General features: G+C 38.7%; 1 protein-coding gene across 5 annotated transcripts in view; it reads left to right on the forward strand.

Annotated features, from left to right (window-relative positions):
* The window catches only part of ddr1 (discoidin domain receptor tyrosine kinase 1), an 86862-nt gene that overhangs the window by 25570 nt on the left and 33961 nt on the right, over positions 1–27331 (forward strand). For all 5 annotated transcript variants that reach the window (XM_014468682.2, XM_023331244.1, XM_023331246.1 and 2 more), the window contains exons 2-6: positions 19–176; positions 10909–11011; positions 20437–20512; positions 24237–24389; positions 25658–25805. In XM_014468682.2, coding sequence (XP_014324168.1) covers positions 77–176; positions 10909–11011; positions 20437–20512; positions 24237–24389; positions 25658–25805 — 580 coding nt within the window. In that variant the 5' untranslated portion in view covers positions 19–76. The remainder of the gene's footprint in view (positions 1–18; positions 177–10908; positions 11012–20436; positions 20513–24236; positions 24390–25657; positions 25806–27331) is intronic.

The raw sequence follows: 27331 nt of genomic DNA on the forward strand, positions 1-27331 counted from the left end.
TCTGTTTCTCTCTGGCAGGTATGCCTGTGGTCCTCAGTGTGTCTCCGGACACGTAATCGGGCGCGTTCCTGTTGTCATGGCCTCCACAACTACGCGGCTCCTTCTCGTCTCGGTGATCTCTGTTCTGGCGGAGTTCGTCGTCTCATCAGAGGATCATAAGTGGCACTTTGATCCAAGTAAGATAACCTACAAGCACATTTTTAAGAGCTTCTCGGTTTGCTCAACGGCTGTTTGATGAATCGATTTTATCCATTCTTTGGTTTATGACGATTTAATTTTTGGAAAATCTGGATTATTTTTCACTATTGTATTCCTTGGGTTCCCATAGTCCTGCCAGAATGCCGCCATCTTGTTTGACAAACATGCTTTAAAGCTTTGATTTATTTGGACTTTGAGTTCAGGTTAACTCTACAGAGAAACTCCTATTAGTTTATAAATTGTTACTTATTCTTATTCCTTAGAGAAACTATTATTAGGTTATATTGTTTTGTTTCTATTTTGCTTTTCTTCTGTTTTTTTTGTATTGTTTGCATTTCCTCTAATTCATGTAAAGCACTTTCAGGTGCCTTCTTGCTGAAAATGTGCTATATAAATAAAATTACCTTACAACTGGATGATATAATAGAAATAAAGTCAAAATATTACCAGAATGAAGTAGAAATGTTATGATAAAAAATAACCAAAAATTAAAATGAAAAATGTGGTCTTGATATAGAAACACTTTGACACTTCAGCATCAAATTATCATCAGTAGCAGGACTTTAAAACAATATGCAAACAACTGTCTGTTTTGAAGAAAGAATCTCATGGACTCAGCTGCTCAAATCACATCCTGATAACTGAATTAAAACTCTTCTTTTCTTTTGAAGATGTTTTTTCTGCTAGTATTATGACTATTCTCTTGTAATCAGTGACGCCTGCAGCTGTACAGCTGTATGCACTGTGGTTACCGTGAGATTTTCCTTTCAGTAAACAAAAGAAATATTGTAGTTATTGTACTTTTTATTGTGTTTCCCCTTTGCTAGTCACAAAATTGCAGAATAACATAAAAATACTCTTTTGTGTCAAAATGTCCTGCAAGTAGCCCACATCTGCGTGCGTCTGTGGGAGTGGGCACATGTCCGTCCTACACCTAAATGTTATTGGTCAGTTTGCTTTTATTTGGCGGCTTGACGCTCTTTCTGTAAGTTAAATGTGAGACGCAGTTTTAAGAACCCCACCAGAACTTTTTACCCTGTGCACGGCCCGCCTGCGCTTTTACAATTTTTTTTTTTAAATTTGGGCACTAAAGCACTGACGGGACACCCCATCGGTTCTCCATTGGCCGAACGTGGCACCTGCCGCACTCTTCACCAGCGTCACGCTATGCTGAGAGTTAAATAGTTCAATCTAGTTAAATCTTTACTTAATTTCTACTGTTTTTGACAAACATTGTTGCTTCACATCCTCCTAAGCAAAGCCTACCTAACAGCTTTTCTGTCTTTATTACTTAATGTAATTTGTCATAAAAAAAAGTAGGCTATGCTGGCACGTGTATGTGCGTGTGTGTTGCGTTGTGCGGGACGCATCGGGCGTCGTGTGGGTCAGACCTGCTGTTTCTGGTGCATCACGTTCCTGTATCATATTTGTGTGGGTTAGGTTTGTGCAGTTTATGCGAGTTGGAGATGCTGCTGTGTTCGCAGTTTTGTGCGAACCCTCTGATAATATCCTGCAGGCAAAATTCTCTGTCTGGTGATGATGCTCCGTCGTTCAACTATTAGAAGGGATGATTAAAATAAAAGCCAATTTTTAAACATATTTTGTGAATATTTTTAAGCAAAAAGCAAAACAAAAAAACTGATTTGGCCTGAAACAAATCTGAGATTTAGTTTTGAAACCTTGTAGCTCAGCCCTAGTCGGCACGTCTCCAGCTTGATTTTTATTTTCTACAAACCTAAACCTGTTTGCGTTTTCGAACCTCCTCCTCGTTGCCGCCCCGTATCTCATGGGATCACCAGGCGTCTGCTCTGACATTCTCCTCACACTCTCAGATCCGTACGGCTCATTCTTCATTCACCATCAACAGGCTATCCTGTGTCCTCTCCCTGTCTGCCAGCCAGTCGTCTGTAATAGGAGACTGAAATAGGCAGCAGCCCCCTCCGCTGCCTCCACGTATACCTCCGACCCGTCAAGATCGCTAATGCACAGGCACTTCATGAAAGTGTCAGTCAAAGTGTCGGGATGGAGGCATCAGAGGAGTCAGTGAATGTGAGCCAACCAGGGGAAACTGGAGACTTGTTTGCAACCAACTCACTGCAGAATCTAAAACTGTGAATCGGATTAAGTGGCAGATTAATTTAGAGAATAAAAAGTAAAAATGACTAAAGCATTGAGATATGTTATATGGATGCTATAAACCAGAGGAAAATTCCTGCTCGAGGTTAGAGTTCTTTAAAGGAGGAGTATTAAGTGAAATACATTTCTGAGCTTTACATCATGTTATAATGTTATTCCCTCTTCAAACCGTACCTTGATTCTTCCATCCATGTTTGAGAAATCCTTTAATCTCCATGGCAACCATTCAGCTAAGCAATACGCCTGCTTGGACCTAGCCTTTGAGAACAAAGCTCCTCCAAGGAGCTGCAGTTTCCAAGTCGATCTTCCGCCTCACAGAGCAGCCCTCCCCATGACTCCTCCACTCGGCTCCTTCAGACTAGCCAGCAACAATTAGCAAACACCTGGTTGATCTACTGAGCTCATTATAGGAGCTACTTCTCAGTGCAGCACTGGTAAAAACCAGGGTCAAAGGGCTAGTAGAGGAGCCATGTTGTGATGTTTTCCTGAAGGTGGAGTTTCAGAAAAAGCAGGAGTTTTTAAGGAGACAGAGAATGTTAGGAAAATTATCCTCCTGTTCATTTACTCATGAGTTTATTTTACAAGTTATGTTTTCATATTATTCTTTCATATTATTCTTTTCATATTATTACTCTATTATTCTTCTTTTTATATTTACTTAACTTCTCTTTAACCTATCAGAGACCAAGTTTCAAAACTTTAAATTACAAAGTTAAATTTCTTTAAGTAATTTTTAGTATATATAGAATTTTTTATAACAACTGAAGGTAACATAGTTAATTGATTTTGATATTAAATAGCACTGGTTGCCTGGAAAATACATAATTCTGCCTCTTTATTGGAGAAACATTGTTGTGATGACTTCCTGGAGGCGGAGTGTCACTAAGACCAGGAGCTTCTTAAAGAGACAGAGGCCAATTTTAAGACATCAACTTACAAAGTCAAATTTCTTGTAAGTTGTTTGAGATGCACAACATTTCTATAACAACTGGAGGTAACATGGTTACTTTATTATGCTATAAAATGGCACTAGAGATCTAGAAAATGCATAATACTTTCCTTGTAAAGCTCATTTTAAGCCTACTGGGCCTGTTTGGTATTGCTGCATTTAATGTCTACCACTCTAAAGCTTTTAGTTAGATTTTTAAGCTAACCTTTCTAAATCAAATATGATTTTTTTTTTCACAGCGTCACAAGTGATCTAATCAACATGTCGCCTCTAACGGTGTTTTTATTCACAGATCTACTCTACAGTTGGGTCATCAGATGTTGGTAAAGGACAAAGTCAGCTGCAGGTCATAAAGCAGAATCTCTCCAACATCCAGCCAGCTTGTTTTTTTGTTGTTTTTTTTAAATATATTTCCACTCACCTCTCCTGCCAGACTCGTTGCTTTATGTTGAAGAAGACTCCCAATCTGTAACTTTGTGGCTGAGAAGTTTACAGCTGAAGACTCACCCAGAATTAAGCAGACATTGTTATATTTCTCCTCCATGTGTCCAATGTCACTGGAATCTGGTTATTTTTGCTCCTTCTTGACTAACGTTGTGTTTCTCTGTTTTTTGTGTGTGTGTGTGTGTTTTTTATTGTGCTGCTTCCTTCTCTCTGCAGTCATTCTGCTGACAAGAAAAGTTTGGAACTGTACAAAAGCAACTATGTTGTTGTTTTGATAAATTTGGCTCGCATAATTTAGAGATGCACTAATCAGGGAAAGTCTTTGCTGATTTCCAATCAGAGATTTTTTTGAAGCTGAACTGCTGACATTGATTTGAGTTTATTTTGATTAGTCTGTCGAAACCGTAAATACTACCAAAGTCATTTCAGAACTTTCTGGATGAACTGAAATTGCATTATCTTCACAATAAAATATTTACGGTAAAATGAAATGATAATTTTCTCAAAAATAGCCCAGAGTTACAAAACCGTTTCTCTTGGCATCATTAAGAATCAATAAAATCTTCAAATATACGAAATGTCTTCCTGGGTGTAGTTATGCAGAAAAACACAAAAACAAAATAATTGAATTATCATTTGCTTCTTTGTAAGAGAGTACAGCTTAATAAGTGTTTATGTTTCAAAAGATTAAAAGTAACATGATCCACATTTTCCCCACAAGATAATTTCAGAAAAAATAACTTTATACTGTTAGAGGAAATCCCTCTGATTTACTGCTGGATTTGCTAATAAATTAATTAAATTATCTATTGTAACTACATGAGCCTTAAGAAGCCTTACTGCGACTGATAAGTCTTATATATTAGATTTAAAGGTAACACTTTATTTGAAGGGGAGGGCATAAAACTGATATGACACTGTCATAAATATGACATTTTAATGCAAAGTTTCACCAGAAGTTACATTAAAAGTCCATTAAAAGTGTAAACTTTGCATTACATGGTCAATAGTGACCATGTTAATGCACAGTTCTAATAATATTTGAATAAAAAGTTACTTAAAAGTGTAGTTATTTACCGAATAACACTTCATGACAACAGTCATAAACAGACTCCTTCATGTTCATGACCGATATGTTATATTTTATGACAGTGTCATGTCAGTCTTATGCACCTCTTCAAATAAAGTGTTACAGACTTAAATAAGCATAACCTTTGACTTTACCCGCTACCTTTTTCAGCAGGTTGTTGGTTTTTCTCATATTGTACATCTACCAAAATAAAACTAATCTGAATTATTTATATCAGGGACAGAGGTGATGTCACACCATGTGAGAGGCAAAGAGAAGTGAATTTTAAAAATCTGCAGCTACACAGAGTTTCACTGTTATTTCAAAGTGAATAAAACACGATTCACGGTCGACATCCTCAGTTGTTGAGAGGATTCAAAGCAACACCATTGCTGCTTTTTGAATCAGTTTCTCTGCTAACTTCACTCGCCGTGTTTTATGCCTTCTGAAATAATTCTCCATGACTTGGTTTTTTCTCTACAGGAGGAACACCCTGCGTTGTCAGCATTTATTTATGTGAGAATCTGTCAGAGTTTTCACCTCGGGCTGCTTTTGTGAAAAATTATGCAACGAATAGCCTTGACTTGCAGATGGGACCGTGCCTCCCAGTCCACAATGACACCTGATTTATCTTGGGATGATTCTCGATGGCTGGCCCTCCTCCAGGCCATCTGGCTTTGTAAAACCGTCTTTTTTTTTTTTTTATTTACATGGAGCAGCAGAGGTTTTTCTTTTTAGGAGAATATGTGGAAAATCTTGTCTGGACTTATTCTTTAGTTGCTGTTTACACATGAAGGTCACAGCAGGAGACTTTCTGCTGGAGATGCAATTTCACAGCTGGAAAAGCAGCGCACAGGTCAGCAGAAAAAGAAAAAGTAAAGCAGCATATTGTACCGTCTTGTACGCTCAAGCATTATGATATCCCCAGTAGAAAGTTATCGACAAAACAAGATACATTATTGGAATGCACAACAAATCAATTCATCAGAGCATTTTACACCGTTGCAGTTAAATGTCCGGTACTGAGCTGTCCGCAGAGATGATTTGGAAAATTAAATGCCTCATTAAGTCATAGACTCGCCCCGGGATAGTCCACTGATTTTACTGGACAGCTGAAGGAGTGTAAAGCAAATGCTGCAGACATTCGCTCGTAAATGCAGTCAGTTGTTTCCGTTGTAAACTCCATCACTCATGTTTTGGTTTCATTTACTGATTACTTTACTTCAGAATCAATGAGGTTGAAAATGAAATCTTAACAAAAAACTGTCAGAGGGAAAAAAGACAACAAATAAAAATAGGAATAATAATCAAACATGAAAACAAAACTTTTATATTCACTTTGAAAAGGAGTAGGAAGAAGCCAGTGCTTATTAAATCCTACCTTCAATTGACCTTTTCAGTCTAGAATATAGAATCCCACGTTATAAATATCTACACAAATCAATTTACTAGAATAAAAGACATTTATGTTAAATATGTGAGATATCTTCTCTAGGATCAGACTTGCAGTAAGCTATCTATTTCACTGACGGACGCGCTAAGTCTGTAAAACAGAGTGACAGGTGATTCTCCTCTGGTAGTCAAACCATGACTGACTTTGTTTTTCGCTCATCATTTTCAGTGAAGGGTGGAAAGTTGAGGGAAATTTCTCTGTTTCAGCTGCTAAGGTAATCCCACACTGCAGAAATGGTTCGCTTAGTCTTATTGACTGTTAAACCTTTTAAATTGTGATCTACCTTAAAACCATAAATATTAACACAGTAGTTTATGGTGTTTTCACATCTTATAGTCCGGTAGACTCGGTTCGATTAGGGATAAGGGATTTGTTACATTTTCAGCTGCCGTAGTTTGAAAACGTTTGAAAAACCGCTGTTTCCCTCCTCACCTGTGGTGGCGCTGCACCAAGAACTACTGAAAGAAGCAACACAAAAACCTCCATAGAAGACATGAGCGCAACTGCATCTTGACAAAATGTAAACAAAAATTGAGCAGGATCTCTTTTTTTCTTTCATAAAAAAACCCACGAGTCATTTCTCCCTTTAGCATTAGGTTCACACGTTTGTTTTGGATGTATTTACCCAGAATGCCGTGCGCTTTAATCTGTTTCCTGCTTTTGGAGGGGTCTGCGGTTTGCTTGGCATTTACATATGCAGTCAAGCTGGATCAGAGTTCTCTGCAACTGAACCAAGACGTGGGTTTTTAGGCAGACCAGAGTTAGATTTTTTGGCTTGGTTGTGCATTCACACTTCCCCAAACGAACCGGACCTGGACATATTTGACTAAAGCGGATTAAACAGGGCTGGTGTGAATGTAGCCTTAGCGTAAAGGCAGGCTCTAGCTAGTTAAACATAAATGGTGAATAAAACTCGTTAACTTTTACTAAGTACATTAATAGAAGTTTGCATTAGGGCCGGACAATAAATCAATTACAATATATATTGTAATATTACTAGCTAATACGTCTGATAAAATGTTCAATAATATCACTAAACTGATTCAGAAACGGGGGATGTAGGCAGAGGAAAGGCTTTAGCTGCTCTATCTCTTTCTGACAGCTAAGCTAAGTTGGTGGCATGAGCTAACTCGCTCTTTCGTTACCTAGCAACGACTTGAGTAACATGGTTACCCAGCAACAACATATTGAGTAACTGTCGCAGCAGCAGTTTAAGGTTTACACACCGTGCCTCATAACTGCTTAAGAATATAAAACGATGATGTGGAGTGAAAACGGTGGATAAAACTGGAAAGGTCATAAAAATATTGGCAGTAATTCAAATATTAAAAACCAAAAAGCTAATAAATATTGATCAATAAAAACCCTTTTTCAGTCAGATTGTCCAGTTTGTTTACAGATTTACATTCAGCAACAGGCTTGACTTACTGTCTCAGCTGTGGCTGTGCTATAACAATAAAATATAAGCTGAAACATTTCATCTAGCAGATCAAGCTGAGGTGAAATTTCTGAAATATTTATTGCACGGGTTGAATTCGTAGAGCCTGAAGGTGACCTCATAAGTTACAAAGGGAGGCAGAGAAGTGAAAAGACTGCAGATTGCTGGCTGCAGATCGTCAGTGTGGAGCGATGATGACGGTGATGTAATGAAATGGGCACCTGTCCCCAGGGTGTGGATGAACTGTGCGAGGCCCCTGTCACTCGCTGGGGTTTTGGGGTTTGTCATGGAGCCCAGCATTCCTGTTGAGTGACTCAGTGACAGAAAGTGAGTTAGACTCCTTCCCCACACCCTCCATGTCACTGCCGTTACCACCTCCATCCACCCTATGGCTGACCGAACAGCCCTCACCTCCTCCCTGTGATGACTTCAGAGCAGATAGCTGGCTGTTTGGGTAATCCCTGCCTGGGACCAAGCTATCTGGATCGTTTGATAAAGCTGCCTCTGGAACGGAGTCAGGGCAGACATTTGAGACCCGTCTGTGTTTTTCTTTCTTTTCTTTTTTTTTTTTTCCTCTTTGCCGTCAGTTTCTTTCTCTTCCTGCAAATCTCAGAGCGCCGGTAACTGGAGCTGTGCAGGATAGCTGGAGCCCTGAGGTAGCTGCTTTGTGTGGGACAGAGATAGTTGGAAAAAACAAAAAAATGACAGACAGGAAAGGTGTAATCTGAGACATCTTTCCTGTCTCCAATGGGCATAAAGCTTCATAGCTTAAAGTAATGGAAACTAAAGATGCACCTATCACGAGTTTTTGGTGACACTGCAAAACCAACTTTAGCACATCAATATTTCTCCAAGAACTGTAAGACTAGTTCTTAGAATATTAAAAATATTAAAATATTTTCTTCTTTGATTATTTCTGTCAGCTGTAAAATACTGATCCCAAAGATTAAGACTAGTACAAGACTAAAGAATAAGGTTACGTTCACACAGCAGGCAAATGCGACACAAACCCACTTTTTTTGTTGTTGCTAAAATGTGGCATAGAAAGCAACAGAGAGGCTTTTATTAAGATAATGCTTCAGTTGTTGACTGTCTTCTATGACTTTATATTTTTAGTGTTTTTCTGATGTAGAGCTCTTTGAACTGCCTTGTTGCTGAAATGTGCCATACTAATAAACTTGACTACATCTGACTTTTCACTTCAGTCTGAATCAGGTCTTAGTTCCATATCTGGAACTAAATCAGATTCGCATCAAATTGTTTTCAAAGTGTCCGCAGTCTAAACAGTCATGTATTTTATCCGATGTAAAGAATGACTAAAAATTATGATTATGAACTTATGAAAGAAGCCTGTCAGTGAAGCGTCGCATCAGAATCCCACCAGTCAGAAGCTGGTGTTAATGTTCCATTAATGCAAAAGGCCATTTCTATTGGTTGTGCTTTCTTCATGTTTTGATCTTGTTGGCTGAATGAACTTTAAAAGTGACCCATAAACGTCTCCATCTTTCGTAAACAAATCGCTGCTCTGAGACGTTAACGTTCATCGGGGACGTAAAATGTTCATACATAAGTCTGATTGGGGTTTAATCAAACTAATTTTGGTTTTTTGGGGAAAAAAAACAAACATATTTTCAGCAAAAAATGAGAATACAGGATCTAGACCTGCTGTGTGAACGTAGATTCAGGGTGACGGGGTCTATGGCTCCTAACCTGTGGAACATTTTTTCATTTTGCTGACTAAATGTTTGAAAAACAGCTGAAAAACATTTTGTTCTTCCAGGCTTTTTATTGTTTTTATGCTATGCATAACTTAAATGTGATTTATATGTGTGCAGTGCTTTGTGTCTTTGCAAAGTGTTTTATCAATAAGCTTTTCTTACGTACAACTCGGAAATGATTTACACTCACAGCAGAGATGATGTCTTTCAGCTGTGTGATAGTTGTCAGGTCTGTTTTTTTTTTAAAGGGATTTACTATTATTTTAAAACAAAGATAAAATTATTTCACGTTTTAAACCATTTTCAGCGTCTTATTTTTAACAGTTTTCCTAAAGAATATAAATCCTTCCCTTTGCTGTCTTGCAGAGGGTTGCCACATTTTCAAATGTAAAAGTTGGAAACGCTAAAACAGAAAACGGAGGTAGTTCTCCATTTAACCTTCTTATTATCCGTTTAAATTCTTGTTCTCTCACAACCTGAATGACCTGCAATTGTCTCAACTTAATGTTCTTTAAAATGAAGCACAGAAAAATAAAAAGTTTTTATTCAAACCACTCACTGACAATGAATGCAGCAAATATCAAATAATCTTCTCTCGATAACAGCATCCACACTGAAGAGTGTTAATTCAACTCAGAAGAGCATATACAGTAGTATGGTGTGTTTTCTGATCAGATTTTTGATCAGGTTTCTGAGTAGCTGGTCCAATCAAAACCCAGACTTATTCTCATCACAAGATGATTTCCATGCTTTGTAGTTTTTCACAAAGCATCTAAAAGAAAAAAAAGATTTCTAAGATTTCTAAAAAAAAAAAAAAAAAGATACCGTTGCTGTTTTTATTTGACGTCCAGTTAAAACAAATCTGACTTAAAGAACATTTGTGACTTTTGTTCATTCGTTAGAGCTAATTTTTAAACTAACTCTGAGGTACAAAGTCCATCTACACAAACTACAGGGAACTTGCTGCTGTTATATTTATGAATATTTGACCCAAAAATGTTCAGAAACTGGGACTAGATGTTGGTGTGTCTGGAGAAAAACCTTTGCAGAGATGGAAATATTGAAACTAAGCCCAGCTCTTGTCACAATTGAAGCTACAATCTGAGTTTTGTTGCTGAATTTTGTGAAGGAAAAAAAAAGATTTGTATGAGTTGTGGCTTAATTTAATCTTGAAATCCCTCAACACTGCAGCAGATATGGGAATTAAATGTCAACCGATTCGTAATATCTCTGGAAAATGTGACTTTGTGATTTGTGCAGCAAACGACAGCTAAAGGAGCTGTCTCCTACAACTCTCCCTGCACTCGCTGTCTGTTTTGGCTACGACGCATCAAGCCCGGATGTTTTCCCAGAGATGACATAACAATGTTACGCTCCGTGACGAATTATGGCCCCTGACAACTCCAGAGAAAATATTAAGTTTCTTCTGGACAGATGAGAGTTTTGCTCATATCTTTATCCCGTGTCTGTCTTCTCTGCTTCCCTCGATCCTTCCCCTTCCAGCTCAGTGTCGCTACGCCATGGGGATGGAGGATGGCACCATCCCAGACTCTGACATCACCGCCTCCAGCGCCTGGTCCGACTCCACAGAGGCCAAACATGGAAGGTGGGAAAATGTTTTAGTTTGTACGTGAAGGTGGCGGGTGAACATTGCAGATAAAATTACTGTTGTTGGAGAGGTAATTTTCTGCATTTAACACAAAAATGAAGCATCAATGGCCTTAGCAAGCTGCAAAGACACACCATCTGCTTGGCTGTGCAACACAAGTTTTGCCGTTAGGATCAGCTCATGAGGGTACAGGCCAGGTTGCAGGATGCCTGCTGTGGTGAATTATGGGACCACCCAGACTGCACACAGTGATTAAACACTGGGGCTGTAATGGTACATGTAGTTTTCCTGAACCATCACAGTGCAGACAGCGCGTGCAAGCAGTCAAACGAGGAATTTGTTAGTCACAGGAGATCACTACTCTTATTCAGACTACAGAGCACACACATTTTCTGCTGCTAGAGAAAGTTAAACGACTATCTGAAGAACACCAAACAAATGCACAACTGACTGGTAATAATGACACACAGGTTAAAGTCCTTGTTATTATTAATCTACAGGGCAAAGTTTAAAGATGAGCATTGAATTGGGAGCTGTGGTTGTGCTTCCTGCTCAATGTTCAGTAGAGCTTTTTCATAAGACCTTTTTCTGTCTTTTTACTGTAATTTACTGAAATAGTTACAGAAATCATTCAAATTTGTCTTTTTTGATTCGTTGGATAAAAGGTGCACAAGTTATTGCACATTTCTTTCAACTTTAAGCTTTTTCATGTGTCTTCAGTGTGAAGTGGAAGAAAAACTATGAAGGTTTTCTAAACATTTTTACATGTAGAAATTTGAAAAATGTAGCATGTAATTTTATTCAGTCCCCTTTTTTCTAATAACACAAAGTAAGCTTTTAATTGGTTAACAGTTAGTAACTCTGGAGGAGCAACAGAGATCCACAGCTCAGGTGGGAGTATCTATTGTTTATTCTCCACAAGTCTGGCCTTTCTGGAGTGACAACAAAAAAAAATACTGTTGTTAAAACAGAGATATAAGGAATTCCCTTTGCACATTACTACAAGCTGCATGTGCTACATAAGGCATGTGGAAGAAGGTTTTCTGGTCAGATGAGACTAAAGTCCTACAATCTGACTTGCACACAAAACGCCATGTATGATGGAAATATGGTGGTTGCAGCATCACACGGTTTCACTTTCACACAGCAACAAATTCAACCCAAATCAGATTTTTTTGCTCAGATATTGAACTTTTTTACATCAATCTGAATGGCCCAGTTCCGATCTTTTCACCCCACAAATAAATCAGATTTCAAATGTTTCTTCGATAGTTTCCAAACCGTCTGCTGTCACAGCGGTCATGTTACATTCACCATCTGCTTGGCCAGGCAGATGGTGATTCGTCATCAATGACATGCATCATAATTCTGCACCAGAAGAAGACAGAGACGGTAAATCCAGACATAAACAACGGCTAGTTATGATCTTGTGACAGCCGGCTCCCATTGCTCAACAAATTTAAAATCGATCCATAAACGGCTCCATCCATTGTTACTTCGTTCTTCTTCTGGGGTCATAAACATTTCACGCAGAAGTCTGTTTGCAGTTGCATTTAACTAGTATGAAGACCTGCTGTGTGAATGCAGCCTAAGAAACAACGACCTGAGAGCAAAGCCGAGGCTCACAGTCCAGACTTGTAGCTGTGTCTTTAGAAAGTATTGCCTCAGGGGAACCAAGTACAAATGCATGCCACACTTTTGAGATTTGTATTTGTTAAAAGTAAAAATGAAAAGCAGGTATCCTTTTCCTTCCACTTCAGATTGGCACGTCTTTTCAATCTGCTCGAATTTAGATGAATAAATTCCTGTTGATTGATTTTATGTCTGCTGAGCAGAACTAACGGTGTGTAAAATTTAAGGCAAGGCTTGTCCTTCATTTAAGTAGTTTTTTTTTTTTTGCAGTATAAACAACATTTTTGAAGAAATTTCCTTTTCATGCAGCAGGAATAGCAATGGGATTTCTGTGCAACACAACTGAAATCGATACTGAGCTGAAGTTGATGTGGTAAAATATAGTAGATGACATCAAAGTTCTGACATGTACAACTCTGGAAAAATTAAGAGGCAACTTAAAATGATCAGTTTCTCTGATTTTACTTTTTATAGGGATATGTTTGAGTAAAATGAACATTATTCTATGAACTACTGACAACATGTCTCCGAAATTCCCAGCAAAAATTTAGTATTTATTTGCAGAAAATGAGAAATGGTCAAAATAACAAAAAAGATGCAGTGCTTTCAGACCTCAAATAAAGCAAAAAAACAAGTTCATATTAATTTAGAAAGAAGAATGCTAATGTTTTAACTCGGGAAGAGTTCAGAAATCCATACTTGGTGGAAAAACCTGGAGGTTTTCAATGGGCTTCAGTGTAGTGGAGCTCTGGAATTTTTTCCAGAGATGAACTTCGGGGTTAGAAGATGTTCTCAAATTTGTGACTTGGGGTGAAAATAATTAGAGTAGACTCTATGAGTCTATTGTTCTGGTCTCCAAAACCACAGGTTCTTTTCACTTGGTCTACTTTCCCACTTTTAAAAGCCTGCCTTTGAAAGAGCTCTTTATAAAGAACTGATAATCACCACTTTGAATAGCTGCTCTGGCTGAGACTTGATAGGGTGGATTAAATGCTTTGCTACCAGTTCTCTGATTCTGGGCTGCTGCCCACATCCGATATATGCTGGAAATCACATTCAGGTGAGAGTAAAATTGTTTTTGAATTAAGAGACTTCATTAAAAAGCACAACAGCAATCATTAAACATTAACCTCTGCACACATGCTTCGCAACACAACAAACACTGCCTTTAACCTTCTGTCCCTACAATATGCTGCATGCATAATTCCTGGAAAAGCTGGAGTGATGTTGTTATGATGCTCAAAGTGCAGTCGCATGTTTTGGTTTAGAATTATATTAAATTGAAGGCATGTTTGTAATCGGGTGTTTTTAGTGCAGCTCTGTAATCAGAGGGTTGATGCCTGAAGAGGTGAACACCTGCTTATTAGGCTGAGCTTCAAATCTCTATTTAAGTTGGATCAGTTCAAAAAGTAAAACTTAAAAATGATAGAAAGTTTAATTATACCTCTGCAAGCTAAAATATAATTAGAACAATGCCACAAGTTGAGGTTGTAGCACGTTTCGGTGAATAGATGATCAGATAACATTATATGATAAAGGTTTAAAGTGTCGTCATTTTCCAGATTAGATACATTTTTCAGGTAAATTTACAGAAAACTTGAATGTATTTATGCACCCATTCATATACATGCATAACAAATTCCCCCAAACATTGATGCGTAGAGACACAAATTTATTCATCTATAAAACACTGTAATCCCAAGATTTTCTGAAGCCCCAATCCATCTTGAAAATGTCTGCACCACCTTGAATAAAGGATTTCTTGTGACAGTTTTACTGTGATGATGCAACTTTTAGCTTTCCATCAGATGCAGCAGCTGGAAAGATGAGTGATGAGAACTGCAGCAGTCATTATGGGTCTTCAGTGGCACGGACCAGTTTCATAAGAGCTTGAATAACAAACGATTTAAGCTAACAAAATGAAAAAAGGTCATTTTTAGTTGGTTCATACCAAATTAGAAGTAAATACACATCCAGTAAGTGACTTAAAAACCATGTACATGTTTGCCGGTGTGGGTCTCTTTTATGATTTTATGTTTCTGTAAATATACTATGAAGTACAACTTGCTGGTTCCAGATTTGACTTCCTTTATGGAGCTTTGCTTGAAGAAGATGTCTGAAAAATTCCTCTTAGATTTTGATTCATAATGATATCAACAGTTCATAAAGTCTCCAGAAAGATGTTGCTGATTTGTCGACTCCATGATGTGAATCTCCCGTTTGCCCACATCCCAATGGAGATCTATGGAGCTACGTTCACACAGCAGGAAAATTCGACCCAAATGAACATTTTTTGCTCAAATATAACCTCTATCTGACTTTTTCACTGCAGTCGGAACGGCCCAATTCTGACCTTTTCACCCTCAATTAAATCAGATCTGTGCCGCTTCCATTTGTGGCACTAAATGTGTCTGATTGTTTTCAAATGACTTAAGTCATTGATGTGAGACATGCATCTTAACTCTGCACCAGAAAAAGCCAGACGCTGTAAATCAGGACATAAACAATGACTGAAAATTATAATTACGTAATTATGAACAAAGTCTCTGTCACTGAATCCCATCACTGTCCCACCAGACTTTATCTAAACAGAGCCCTAAGCTTCAGAATTGATCCATAAGCAGCTCCGTCCATTATGACCTGCGCAAACATTACACTGCTGTGCAATGTTAGCATTCTTCTTCTTCTATTCACACAGAAGTCTCACTGCAATCAAGTTTAATTAGTGGCATGAACAACCAGGAAAAAATAAAAAATCAACACCTGCTATGTGAATGTAGATTTCAAGGCCCTTTTTTAAAAAGAAAATCTAAAGTTGAAGAACGCAGCTTTAGATTATTTGAGTTTTGTTTCATGGCTCGATGTCCTGCTGGAAGCGGAGATAGGAAGATGGAGACACTGTTGAATGGATGGAGACGATCGCAGTGTTTTAAAATTACTCTCTGTTGGTAGAAAGCCAGTTGCAATAAGCAAATAACTTATCAACTAATAGTATAATAAATTAAAATGATTATGATCATTTTTATTTTGGTTTAATATTTTTCAAAGGGTAATTTTGTTCACAAAATTCATAATCCATTTTATTTATGGTTTTGTGTGTTTTTTTTACTTTCTTTCTTTATTGCTGTTGCTTGTCGTGTTTTGTCTCGCTTCATGGGTGATTGAAGACACTTTATAAGGGAAAGTGTCTTCAGTCAGAAGCTTCTTCAAATTAGCTGTAATACAGACTGCTACAAGAAATCTTTCCTGTCACTATCTACAAAAACTCTGAAGAATTTGAATTACTATGATTTAATTTCCCTTTTGGCTCAATAAGGTATTTTTGAAGTCCATTAGTCTTAACTTGCATTATCATGCCATTCCATTACCAATGGATGAAAATGGTCTCAAAATGTTAATGTCGTTTATCACAATAATTTCTGGGACAATTTATCACTGAGCAAAATGTGTTATTGTAACAGGCCTAGTTCATACTAAGAGGCCGAAAGCTTTAGTAGAAAATACGCTGTACTCCGTTCTACCACCACCAGCCTGAAGCGTTGGTGCAGTGGATGAGCCTGTGGGAATCGTCGCCTCATTTTGGTGTTTTTAACGGACAGGAGTGGTTCCCGGTGTGATCGTCTGCTGCTGTAAACCATCTGCCTCTACATGGTTGTTTGAGCTACTGTTGCTTTCCTGTCATTTCAAACCAGTCTGACATTAACAAGACATCAGCCGCTCGGTGGACACGTTTTCTGCGTTAAAACATTCTCTATAATCAAAGAGATGAGCAGTTTCTGAAATACTCACACCAGCCTGTCTGGCACCAGCAGCCATAACATCCAAAGGGGAACATCGTCATCAGATGAAACAGAAAATCAGAAGCGTCGCCTCGGTCCTTGGCTGTCTTTTTTCGTCTTTTTTCTCTGTCCATTTCCTTCCCAATCTGGTGCAGAAGATCTCCTGATGTTTAAGCTTCTGTGTTTGGGAAAGTTTCACTCCTAATTTGGGGGGAGCGCTCTAATCCGGGGGTGTCCAAAGTGTGGCCCGGGGGCCATTTCTGGCCTTTGTAATAACTTTGTGTGGTTCAAAAATGGTAAATATTTGGTCGTCTGACATATGGAGTCAATTCAGATAGACACTTTGTCATTGGGTTGATATCTTCTTAAGCAGAAAATATTACATGCCACACAAAGGATTTTCTTTTATTTTCCTTTTTTTATATATATAAATAGAAAGTCATGCTGCAAATATCCAGTGACTTTTTACCCCAAAACACACTTGGGCACACCCATCCATTATACTTGGCTAAAGAGCAGAGGATTTAAAAGAAAATTCTCATTTTTGTTGCCAGAAATTAACTAAAGCTATTTATAGACCTGCAAAATAAAAAGTAATTGGCCCAAAAAGTTAAATAACCGTAAATATTAGGGCAAATGTTTGTTTCTTTAAAGTATTGGTTGATTAAATTATTTTTTTGCAGGTAAGAATTCAAAGTAACACTATTTATGCATTTCTAATTAGAGAAATTAAAATTAAAAAGCTAATTTTGGCCCTTAAATTGATTCAATTTGGGGATTTTGGCCCCACTGCTGAAACCTTTCCCATCGCCTTTGACTTGATGGACCTGGGTTTTGTGCTGGGCCTGGAGTCGCTCATTCTCAGTGCCATAATCACAAACTAGAGTTAGCAAAAACACATAATTGGAAGTTAAGAAAGTAATAAAGAGTGATTGAGGCTCTTAAAAATTCACCAACTCCCACAATAACGTTGCTATTTGGATTGAGTTACTGCAATAAAGTTGCCAGAATGAAGCAGTCAGATGACGTAGCACAAAGCTCAAGGTGGAGGAGCGATGAAGCCCATTTTGAGGTTGACGAAATTGTTTTTGCCAGCTTTCCCAGGAAGATAAAATGAGTCTTTGCAGGCGATGGATGAGCCAGTGTTGATGACCAGCATAAGGCGGCGGTGAGCGTTGGCAGGATGGTGGAGTACCGACACGGCTGCTACCATTGAGGACGAGCCAGTTGGAGCTTTTCAGAGTGAATAAGAAAATCACTTCCACACTCTGCTGTGTGGAAGTGATTTCTCAGACAGTTTTAGCAGGCGGAGGTTTCTAGTGTGTGTTGAGGTCTCATGCTTTATGTGGGTCACTGCTGCATCACATGGACCCACACTCCATCACATGCTCTGCTAACTGAGGCCTGAAAGATGGCCGACAAATGACCTGAGAAAACTCCTCACCTGACTGACATCCTGCTGAGAACTTGTTGGCCTCTTAAAGAGAAAGGTTAACGGGGAGGCAGACTGATAAAACTCTGTGAAAACGTTTTTTAAAGGGCAGCTATTATGCAAAATTCACATTATGCAGGTTTTTGTACTTCAATTTAAGACTCAACTGCTTCTAAAAGCAGTCCAAGTGCATAAAAAACATCCAGCAATTTTCTGGAAGTAAGATCATCTTTTTTAGTGTATGAAAAATTTGCCCTTTCAACAACCTCCAGATTGTTTAGTCACGTTCGATGGACAATGCACCGTTACCTAGCAACCCCAGTCAAATCCAGACCCGTTATCTAGCAACCCAAGCTGAGCTCTAGAACGTTTGGTCCACTAGTTTTAATGCTGTATGTGCTGTACAATGGCTGCTGGACAAGACAAGTGTTTTTTTGTCAACTTATCAATCAGAAACCATTTTCTGCATACGTGCAGTTGCATATCTTGGCATCATCTTTTAGTATAAATCCAGATTAGTTGGTCCTCAAGGCTAAAGCGAACATCTAGCATCATGCTGTGTCCATGGGAGGATGGATGGAGTCAAATTTAAATCAAAGATGGAAGAAAACCTGCAAGAAGCTGCAAAAAAACATCAGACTGGGATAAATGTTCTACTTCCAGTAATACAAAGATATCTGACTGAATTTGAGCTCTTTTGAAAAAAAGAATGGTTATAAAATTCAGTCAGCAAAGCTGCAAGATGCATATCCCCAGTGGTGGCTTAAGGCGTTGAATACAAATGCATAACAATTGTTTAATTCTTAAATATTTTACAACCTGTGCATCATTTCCATTCCTCTTCAGTCATTTACTTTGTGTACAATTTATATATATAATCTCAGTAAAACAGGGAAATTTGGAGTTGTGCTGTGAAAAGGTTTTGCAAGGTGCAAATTTTTTTACCACTTTTTTTCACAGAACAGTGTTTATTAAAATATGATCTACATGTATATTGAAATACAACTCACATTTTTTGTAGGAAAACAAAATAATTAGGGACAGTTTTTACCTTTGATGCTTGTACTCTAGTTAAACATTCAGCTTTGATGTTCACAGGCTGACCGATTGTAGTCGTTGTTAAACAGTTTTATGATTAATACAATTCATCTCATAATTATGCATCGGCTGTAGCTGTTTGCTCCTAACCTGCTCAAAATGTAAATCAAGCCCTTCTTTAGACTAATGTGTTTGTCTGCAGAGCTTATTTTCAGTCCGCTGGCACCACACCAAAGAAAAAAACTAATGTTTCTGAAGTCTATTAAATTTCGGCAGGAGATAATTGTGTGTGCCTTCATGAAACCCATTTGCTAATTGTATTACCACCTCGTCTGCTCAGATCCGCGAGAGCCCAGTTAAACCCGTAACACGCTACAGCCACGTGTTGGAGCTTTTTGCAGGATCATGTGTTTGGGCCGGTTGGGTCTGTTGGCCCGGTGTCTAACCATGTGGAAGTGATTGTTAGCTCAAGCTGTTTTTAAGGCACATTAGGGAGACCCTGAGAGGGAAAACAGGCCGAGCTGCGAACATAAAGTAAAACAGAAAATGAGTGAAAGGTGCATTGCTGCAGTGCTGCGCTATAAACTGGGGATGAATCGGCTTTCAAGGTTTAATGGACGATATTTCTCTTCCCCTGAAAAATTATATAGCATATTGGATACGATGGAGTGAAGAGAATTGGAGAATTTTGCATTTTCAGAAGATATTTAACTAAACAGAGCAGGCTGGTGCATTCAGGTCAAAACTGAGCCTGGCTGCATTTCTCCTTCCTCCTCAGTCACAGGACTCTGGGTGGACCGCTAATGTGTTGATTTAATCCTGCGGCTCCCAGCTGTATGAGCTCACCCACGGGCAGACGGGGGGAAAGGGTTGAATTTTAAATCCCAACGTCACCGTCAGTTTAACCGAGTTGATCTTGTGATTTGTTTTAGTGGTCGGCGCAGCAGCTTTTGTTTTCAGAGAGGCCCCCGAAGCGGTCAGAGCGTGGTTGTGGCCTGGAAGTTTGTTCCAAAAGGCCGGTCCAACCTCGCAGATTCACGGCCAAGGCTGTGGTTTCCTCGTGGCCAATAAGTGGTGCTGGTAAAAGCTCCTCTCCTCCGGGTGGATTGAGGGAGGGTTCGCACTGGGAGGAAATGTTTGATGCATGTGTGTGGTCACGATAAAAGCTCTCAGCAAAGATCCAGTCCTGACAGTGAGCACCAGATCTTGTCAGAAGGAGGTTTTAGTCCTTCCGTGTTATCCCCCCTCTTCGTGAGCTGGATGCTGTCTGTGCTTTTTGTCAGTCTGCATATCCAAGTCTCTTTCTTGCTGGGTATTTCTTGGTCAGATTCACTGCTGCAACTTTGTGAATCTTTGATTACCATTATTATGTATGTAAGGTTGTGCTGAATCCTCTCCACGTTGCCAACGCTGAAGTTTTAGATTTAGTGGAGGGACTCGTATGTTTGCCTCTTTTTTTTTGTTTGTTTCAATTTGATGGACCAACCTTGAAAGTGAGTTTTATTTTTTACTTAAAAAATAATCGATCTTCTGTTTTTCAGGCTGAGCACTGGAGAAGGGGATGGAGCGTGGTGTCCGGCAGCACCAGTCTTCCCCAATGAGTCAGAGTACCTTCAGGTCAGTTTCTCTGTTTATTCAGTGTTCCTTGCTTATCTGTGGGAAGAATAACAATTATTCAAAGGGATTCAAGCACTTACAAAAACCACCCAGCTGTTTTTTGGCAATAAGTTAATGCTTTTTGGAAAAGTAGTCATTTCGAAAACCTGCCTGAGTCAAAATCAACTGACCCTGTGCCGTTACCTAGCAACCCCAGCCAAGCCCAGCCCGTCACCTAGCAACCCAAGCAGAGCTCCGATATGTTTGGTCAGCTGGTTTTACTGTTGGATGTTTTGTTGACTTACCATCCAGAAACCCCTTGCTGCATTCTTGACTTTGAGTTGAAGTCAACTCACAGAAATAAAAACTCATTTTTTAATGACATTTTCAGTTATTTGTAATTTCTTTTAAGGAAAAAAAAAGATGTAAAGCGGAAATCAAATGTGATATATTCCTACTTGTTTCATTGTTTAAAGGAGGAAATTGCAAAAATGTGTGCTAGCATGTGCGGTACACAAACACTCACCAAATCCAGCAGATGTTTAGTCAAACTTTTTTCCTTCATTCTCAAAGTTAAAATGACATTGAATAAATCTTACAATGTAATATTAACATTCATTACTGATATGTTAGATTATTTTAACAGAAGGAACAATTTTTGCTTTTCTGTTTTTACATAAAATTAATTTGAATATGTTTCTCCTTTCATTTTTTTGTGTAATTATTATGAAATAAAGATTCATAGCTCAAATATTTGTGGCCAATTTTAGCTTTGATGTTAGTCAATTAAAAATTTTATTTAAGAACTATAGTTAGATGTATCACAAATATTTTCAATTTTCTTTTCCTGCCATAAACCATCATTATTTATATTAGAAGCAGAAGTGACGTCACACTGTGTGCAAGAGAGTAGTTGCCATAATAGTAGTTGCTATTTTTAAAGCTGAGTTGACATTCAGCATCTTAGTGATTAGTGCAGTATATAATGAGCATTACAAACTATAAACAACAATCTCTGTCTGTGTTCTCCAAATATTGTTGCTGCCTAAATGAACAGCTGATTGCTTTTAAAGAGTTTTATATAATTTCCTGACTACATTTTCAAACATCTTGCTTCATTTTGTTCAGTACTGCTTGATTGCACCAGTCATTTCAAGATGTTGATTATGTTTTTCCATGGTCGCTCTCTTATTTGTAATACAGTGTTAAATCTTATTTGTTCCTTACTAAACCAGTAATGTGTGGCAATCCATCACTGTGTTTTAGGATTGGAAATAAATGACTTCACCTGTGTTTTGTGAGCTGACTTTCCTGCTCTTTAAGTTTTTAAAAATTCACCCCTGAAGTGGAGCTATTGCTGCAGAAAGTTTTTTTTTTTTTTTGTAGTGGGTGGAAAACCACCATGTGTTTTATACATTTTGCTGGTTCTGCTTTACAAATCCCCAATGGCCAATGTAGCTACAAGGTAAACAAACTACAATTTAATCCAAGTAATATTGTTAACTAATTGTTTTGTGCTCCCTTAGCAATCACTGTGAGTTGGTGTTAGATTAGATGAGCAGAAGGGATAATTTAGCTTTAATTGATTGTTTGGATATATTTGGTTAAATGGTCACCCTGTTGATAGAAGAAGACTGCAGAGGATGAAACATGCATTTCAGGTTAAATTTTTTATATTCTACCATACTCTGTATTTTTCATTGTTCATTCTTGTAAAATGAAGTGTTGCTAAAATCAAAATTAAAGTAATTCACAACTTGATGTGAAAGGAAAAAGATGCACATTTTCTAGAGAGTATTAGCAAACAAGCAGCAGGGATGTTTAAAGCAGATTAGGTAAACAGGACATTTTTTTTCCACTGGCAGATTATTTTAATTATTGACCGTTTGTAATTAAACCACTTAATCAGACGCCATGATGGACGTCGGAAGTGATACCCTAATAGAGCAACTGAAATTGTTTTCCAAAGTTGTTTTTGTCAGTTTATTCATATCTTCCCTCATTAAAAGTTATAAAATAAAACCACTGCGCAGCATCCTGTGTCCATTTTAATGCGAAATCATCTAAATAGTCGCTATATTATTCTACAGATGTCTGCTTTTACACTAGCTTTAAAAGAGCGCATTGGTCCGTCATGGCGGTGTGGGCGGAGTTCTAGAGAGCGTGATGTCACATGCAAAGGGTCAAAAGCAAAGGGTCAAATGATGGACCAATGCACTCTTTTAAATACTTTTTCATCAATATTAAGAAATTATTGACTTGTTTCCAAAGTCGGTCCTCGAGGTTTGGCGTCCTGCGTGTTTTAGTTCTCTCCCTGGTTTAACGCACCTGGATCCAATGATGGCTCGTTAGACGCCTTAGAAGAACATCCACATGCTGAAAAGGTTGTTAGTATTACCAGGGAGAGAACTAAAACATGCAGGATGCCGGCCCTCGAGGACTGACTTTGGACAGCCCTGACTTAAAACCACCTCTGATTTCTTGTCTGAAAGTAACTTGTAAGTTAGTTTTGACTTATTTCAAGCGTACCAAGTTAGTGAAGATGTTGGTGTATTAAAGTGTGCCGTACCAGTTTAGAGCAAAGCATATCCATGTGTTTGAATGGATGTACCAGCCTGACTGAGCTTGAGCTACAAACAAGAAAGGGAGAAAATGTTAGTTTCAGAATAAACAATACCAAAAATACCACAACCTTGTGACTGCAAGTTTATTTTTGAAAGATTTGAAATACTATTTTCTTTCACTTCACAATTATGCGCCACTTTGTGTTGGTATGTCACATAAAGTCCCTTACAAATTGAGCTTTATTGCTCCAATATTAATAAATATGATACTTTTAAAAGGCACTGTACATGTTTTTCACCAGAAAAAGCGGCTTAGCCAGAATCCTTCCATACTTGTAGTTTGAAAGCATAATCCGAGGGAGCATTCCTCTGGCTGATCCATTGTAACTCTATCTACTTTTTAAATGGGAAACAGTTGTTTTATGATGTCAGACAAATCTGTAAACTTGGAGAGTTGGACAGGTTTAAGGTTCTACATTTCAGAAAAACAAGGCATGCCATTTCACCTGTGACTTCAAAGAGGACGTATTATGCAAAACTCACATTTTGTACCTTTTTGTATTTTGATTTGGGTCTCAACTACTTCAGCACATTTAAAAAAACACTCAGGTGTTTGTTGGCAATAGGTTATTGTTTTAAGTGTCTGGCAAATGAGCTGTTTCAAAAACCTTCAAAATGTAAAGTCACAAATCAGGAGGCCCTGCCCCTCACCTAGCAACCCTTTCAAAGCCCAGTCTGTTACCTAGCAACCTGTTGCAAGCCCAACCCCTCACATAGCAACCAACCTAGCAACTCAAGCGGAGCTCCAGGACGTTTGGGCAGCTGCTTTTATTGCTGTACAATTGCTGCTGGAAAATACAAGTGAATTGTTGTTGACTTACCATTCACTTGCTGCATTCTGGTTAGTTGTGGTTCTGCTTTTCTAAAGTGTATGGTTGAATAATTGTCCAGTTGGCAGCCATTTTCATGTGAGTGTAAACATTGATTTGAGAGGCATGGTCAGCATCAGCTTATTTGGATTTATCCTAACCTGTTTAAGGAAACATAATAGGTCACCTTTAAAAAGAAGCAGGTGGAGAAGAAAGAAAACAAATAAAAAATAAATTACTTATTTTAGACTGCAAATTTTTTGATAGATGACTTGTTCTGTGACACTTGTGTTAATGATGTATTTCCTGCAGATCGACCTTCACAAACTCCACTTCGTGGCTCTTGTTGGTACCCAAGGTCGGCACGCTGATGGTCACGGCCAAGAGTTTGTCCGCAGTTATCGGCTCCGTTACTCCAGAGACGGAAAGAAATGGATCACTTGGCAGGATCGCTGGGGACAAGAGGTCAGTCAGCAGAAATTCATCCATCTAAGGGAAGCGTTTCATTAATTACACTGGGACAATTCTGTACACAAGTGCAAAAAAGTAAATGTCAAAAGGAGCCTGAGGGTGAGCTAAACTATGGAAGAGAAATTGATCCGTGTCTTCAGGCTGTTGAATATTAATGCTCTTTACCTGACTGTTTTATTTATAGCTAAACATTGATTGTTGTTGTGAAGATAAGTGCAAAGAAATCCTAACTTTTAGCATTCGGCACACGTTAAGTGTTTTCCTTGTCAATAAGCCCTGCTCTGGGTTTCTGGGAATTCAGACCCACATTAAGCACCGTCTAGACGAGGAGTCACTCACTTTGTTCTCCACTTTCAGTTGTCGTCTGATATCAAGTCAATCTTAGTGGTCAGAAGGTCCTCAGCATTTCCAGACATGTTCATGAAGTTATATTTGTCTGACTGGGACAACATGTCCAAGTGTCTCCAGGCAGCTGGTCCTGGCAGTTTCTGATTGTGGAGCAAAAATAGATTGATTCAATGACGTCCGTCCATCAGTCTGTCTGTCTTTTCATTCATCTGGTCTTTTTCTATCCATCAACCCATCCCTTGATTTGCCCCATCCATCCATCAGTCTGTCCATCCTTTCATCTATCCATTACTTTATCCATCTATCTTTTCATCCGTCCTTTGTCTTTTTCTATCCATCTATCTTCCCATCCCTCAAGTTGTCTCCATTTATCTGTCTTTGCATCCATTAGTCTCTGTCCTTTCATCCATTCATCAGTTCATCCATCTACCTTTTATCCATCCTTTGTCTTTTGCTATCCATCCATTCATCTATCCATCCATCCACCCATTGCTCAGTTTGTCCCCATCCATCATGCATTTGTATCCATCTGTCCATCCAATCAATCCATTCATCCACCCATCCATCCATCATCACTGTCATTCTTTTCATCCATCCATCTAAATATCTTTTCATTTTTCCTCATTCCCCCATTTTCCATCCACCCATCAATCATTGTCAGTTTTTTCATCCATCCATCCAGTTAAAAAACGTTTATATTGTGTCAAATGTGGACTCTCTCTCTAAAATCTGTATTTTTCATGTTTTTTGGAAACTAAAAAGAAAAGTTAATTTCATCCAGACATTTTCTAAATCGATAGAACTGGAAACTGCCCAGAATAAAAACATCTGAGCCTTTAGGCGGGATCAAACAGGAAGGAACCAACAGGGTGGTGCAGCATGTAATTGAGTATTTGTGCTTTTCCCCTCTCCAGGTGGTGTCAGGTAATGAGAACACCTATGAAATTGTGCTGAAGGACCTCGGACCCCCAATTGTTGCCCGTATGGTCCGGTTTTACCCCCTGGCCGACCGAGTGATGAGTGTTTGCCTTCGGGTGGAGCTCTACGGTTGTGTGTGGAATGGTAAGTATGTGGTGACAGAAACACACAAACTCTTTGCTTTTCTTATCATCTGGTGTGCGTATTTGAGGCATGCCAGCTCGATCTTGATAAGTTTGATTATGTTGAAGGTGACTGAGTTTTCCTTCTTCTTAGATTTAATTTCATATCAGATGGTAATGATTACTAGTACGTGTTTGTGCAGCCCCCAAGGGGTTCGCCCAGAGAAAAGAAGCCACAGCCTGATGAATGATGTTGGTTTTAGTGAAGCACAACGCTGAGTATTTATGACTGGTTCATCTCCTTTCCTGCCCCCATCCACCTCCCAGAGACAGAGTGGGGCGCTCTGTAAATCACAGTCGTCAGTGAGACCCGGTTCCTGCTCCGTGCCTTCAGGGAGAGCGTCGCTTTAAAAAAAAAAGATCCTCTGTGGTCTCAGGGGTGCAGCAACTCGGTTCAACTTCAGGCCACAGATTATGCAGAATCTAATGAATGTCAGGCATTATTTCCACACATTATGTAATCACAAATCAGTATACAGAGGTGACTGCTCTTTCTAGTGTTTAACATTCAGAGAGAAGCTGCCCGACCCTCAGACAGTCATTCATGTACCTGAAGAGCACGCTGCAGTGTAAATACCCTGTGAAGCGTTGTTTATTATGGATAGCAGAGGTTGTAGCCGCTGTTGACTCACTGACCAGCCTGATTAGCAGCCGTTTGTTACAGCGGCGAGAGTTTATGGGTTAATGCATGCCAGGGATGAAGAGGTCCAACAACATGACCTCCTCATTCTGCACACTACTTGGAAAGCAACTGCCTGGACAAGGTCAAAAACACACATATGAGGCATAACATTATGACCACTGACAGGTGAAACAAGTAACACTGATCATATTTTTCTGGCACTGCTGTGAGTAGGGCTTCAACTAAGTAATTGATTTTTCGAGCAATTTATTCTAACGATTAATTGGATATAATAATTTGTTTTATTTAACCTCTCAAATACATTAAATACATTAAAAGATTAATATAAACAGCTTGATTCCCTTTTAAATAACATTTTATTGCCTAAAATGCAATGTCAGAGCATGTGATACATTTTTCAGCCCTATGCTAATCTCTGATAGCCATGGCTTGATGCTTGCACATTGATGTTTAATGCATTGGTAGCCAAAATATATTTGATAAAAGCACAATTTAAGCTATATGCTGGTGTAAAAGCCCCGAAGAAGAGGAATATTTTTAATAAACGAGCCAGACACATCGCCTCTGCTCCAGCGTGTGTTATTATTTCAGTTAGCTTGCAAACAATGATTTCAAAGTTCAACAGTATGGCAGCTAACAACGGCGCTAACGATGGAGCTAACAACGGCGCTAACGATGGAGCTAACAACGGCGCTAACGATGTAGCTAACAACAGAGTGTGTCAACATACAGAGTGTCAAAAATATACTCACCTGCTTTCCAAAAGTTAATAAACTAATTTACAGCCGTACAGGTGTGTTTATATATAAACTCAGACACGTATCAAGCGCTAGACTCCCTCTGCT

This window comes from Xiphophorus maculatus, chromosome 3 (assembly GCF_002775205.1).
Source record: "Xiphophorus maculatus strain JP 163 A chromosome 3, X_maculatus-5.0-male, whole genome shotgun sequence".
NCBI classification, from domain to species: domain Eukaryota; kingdom Metazoa; phylum Chordata; class Actinopteri; order Cyprinodontiformes; family Poeciliidae; genus Xiphophorus; species Xiphophorus maculatus.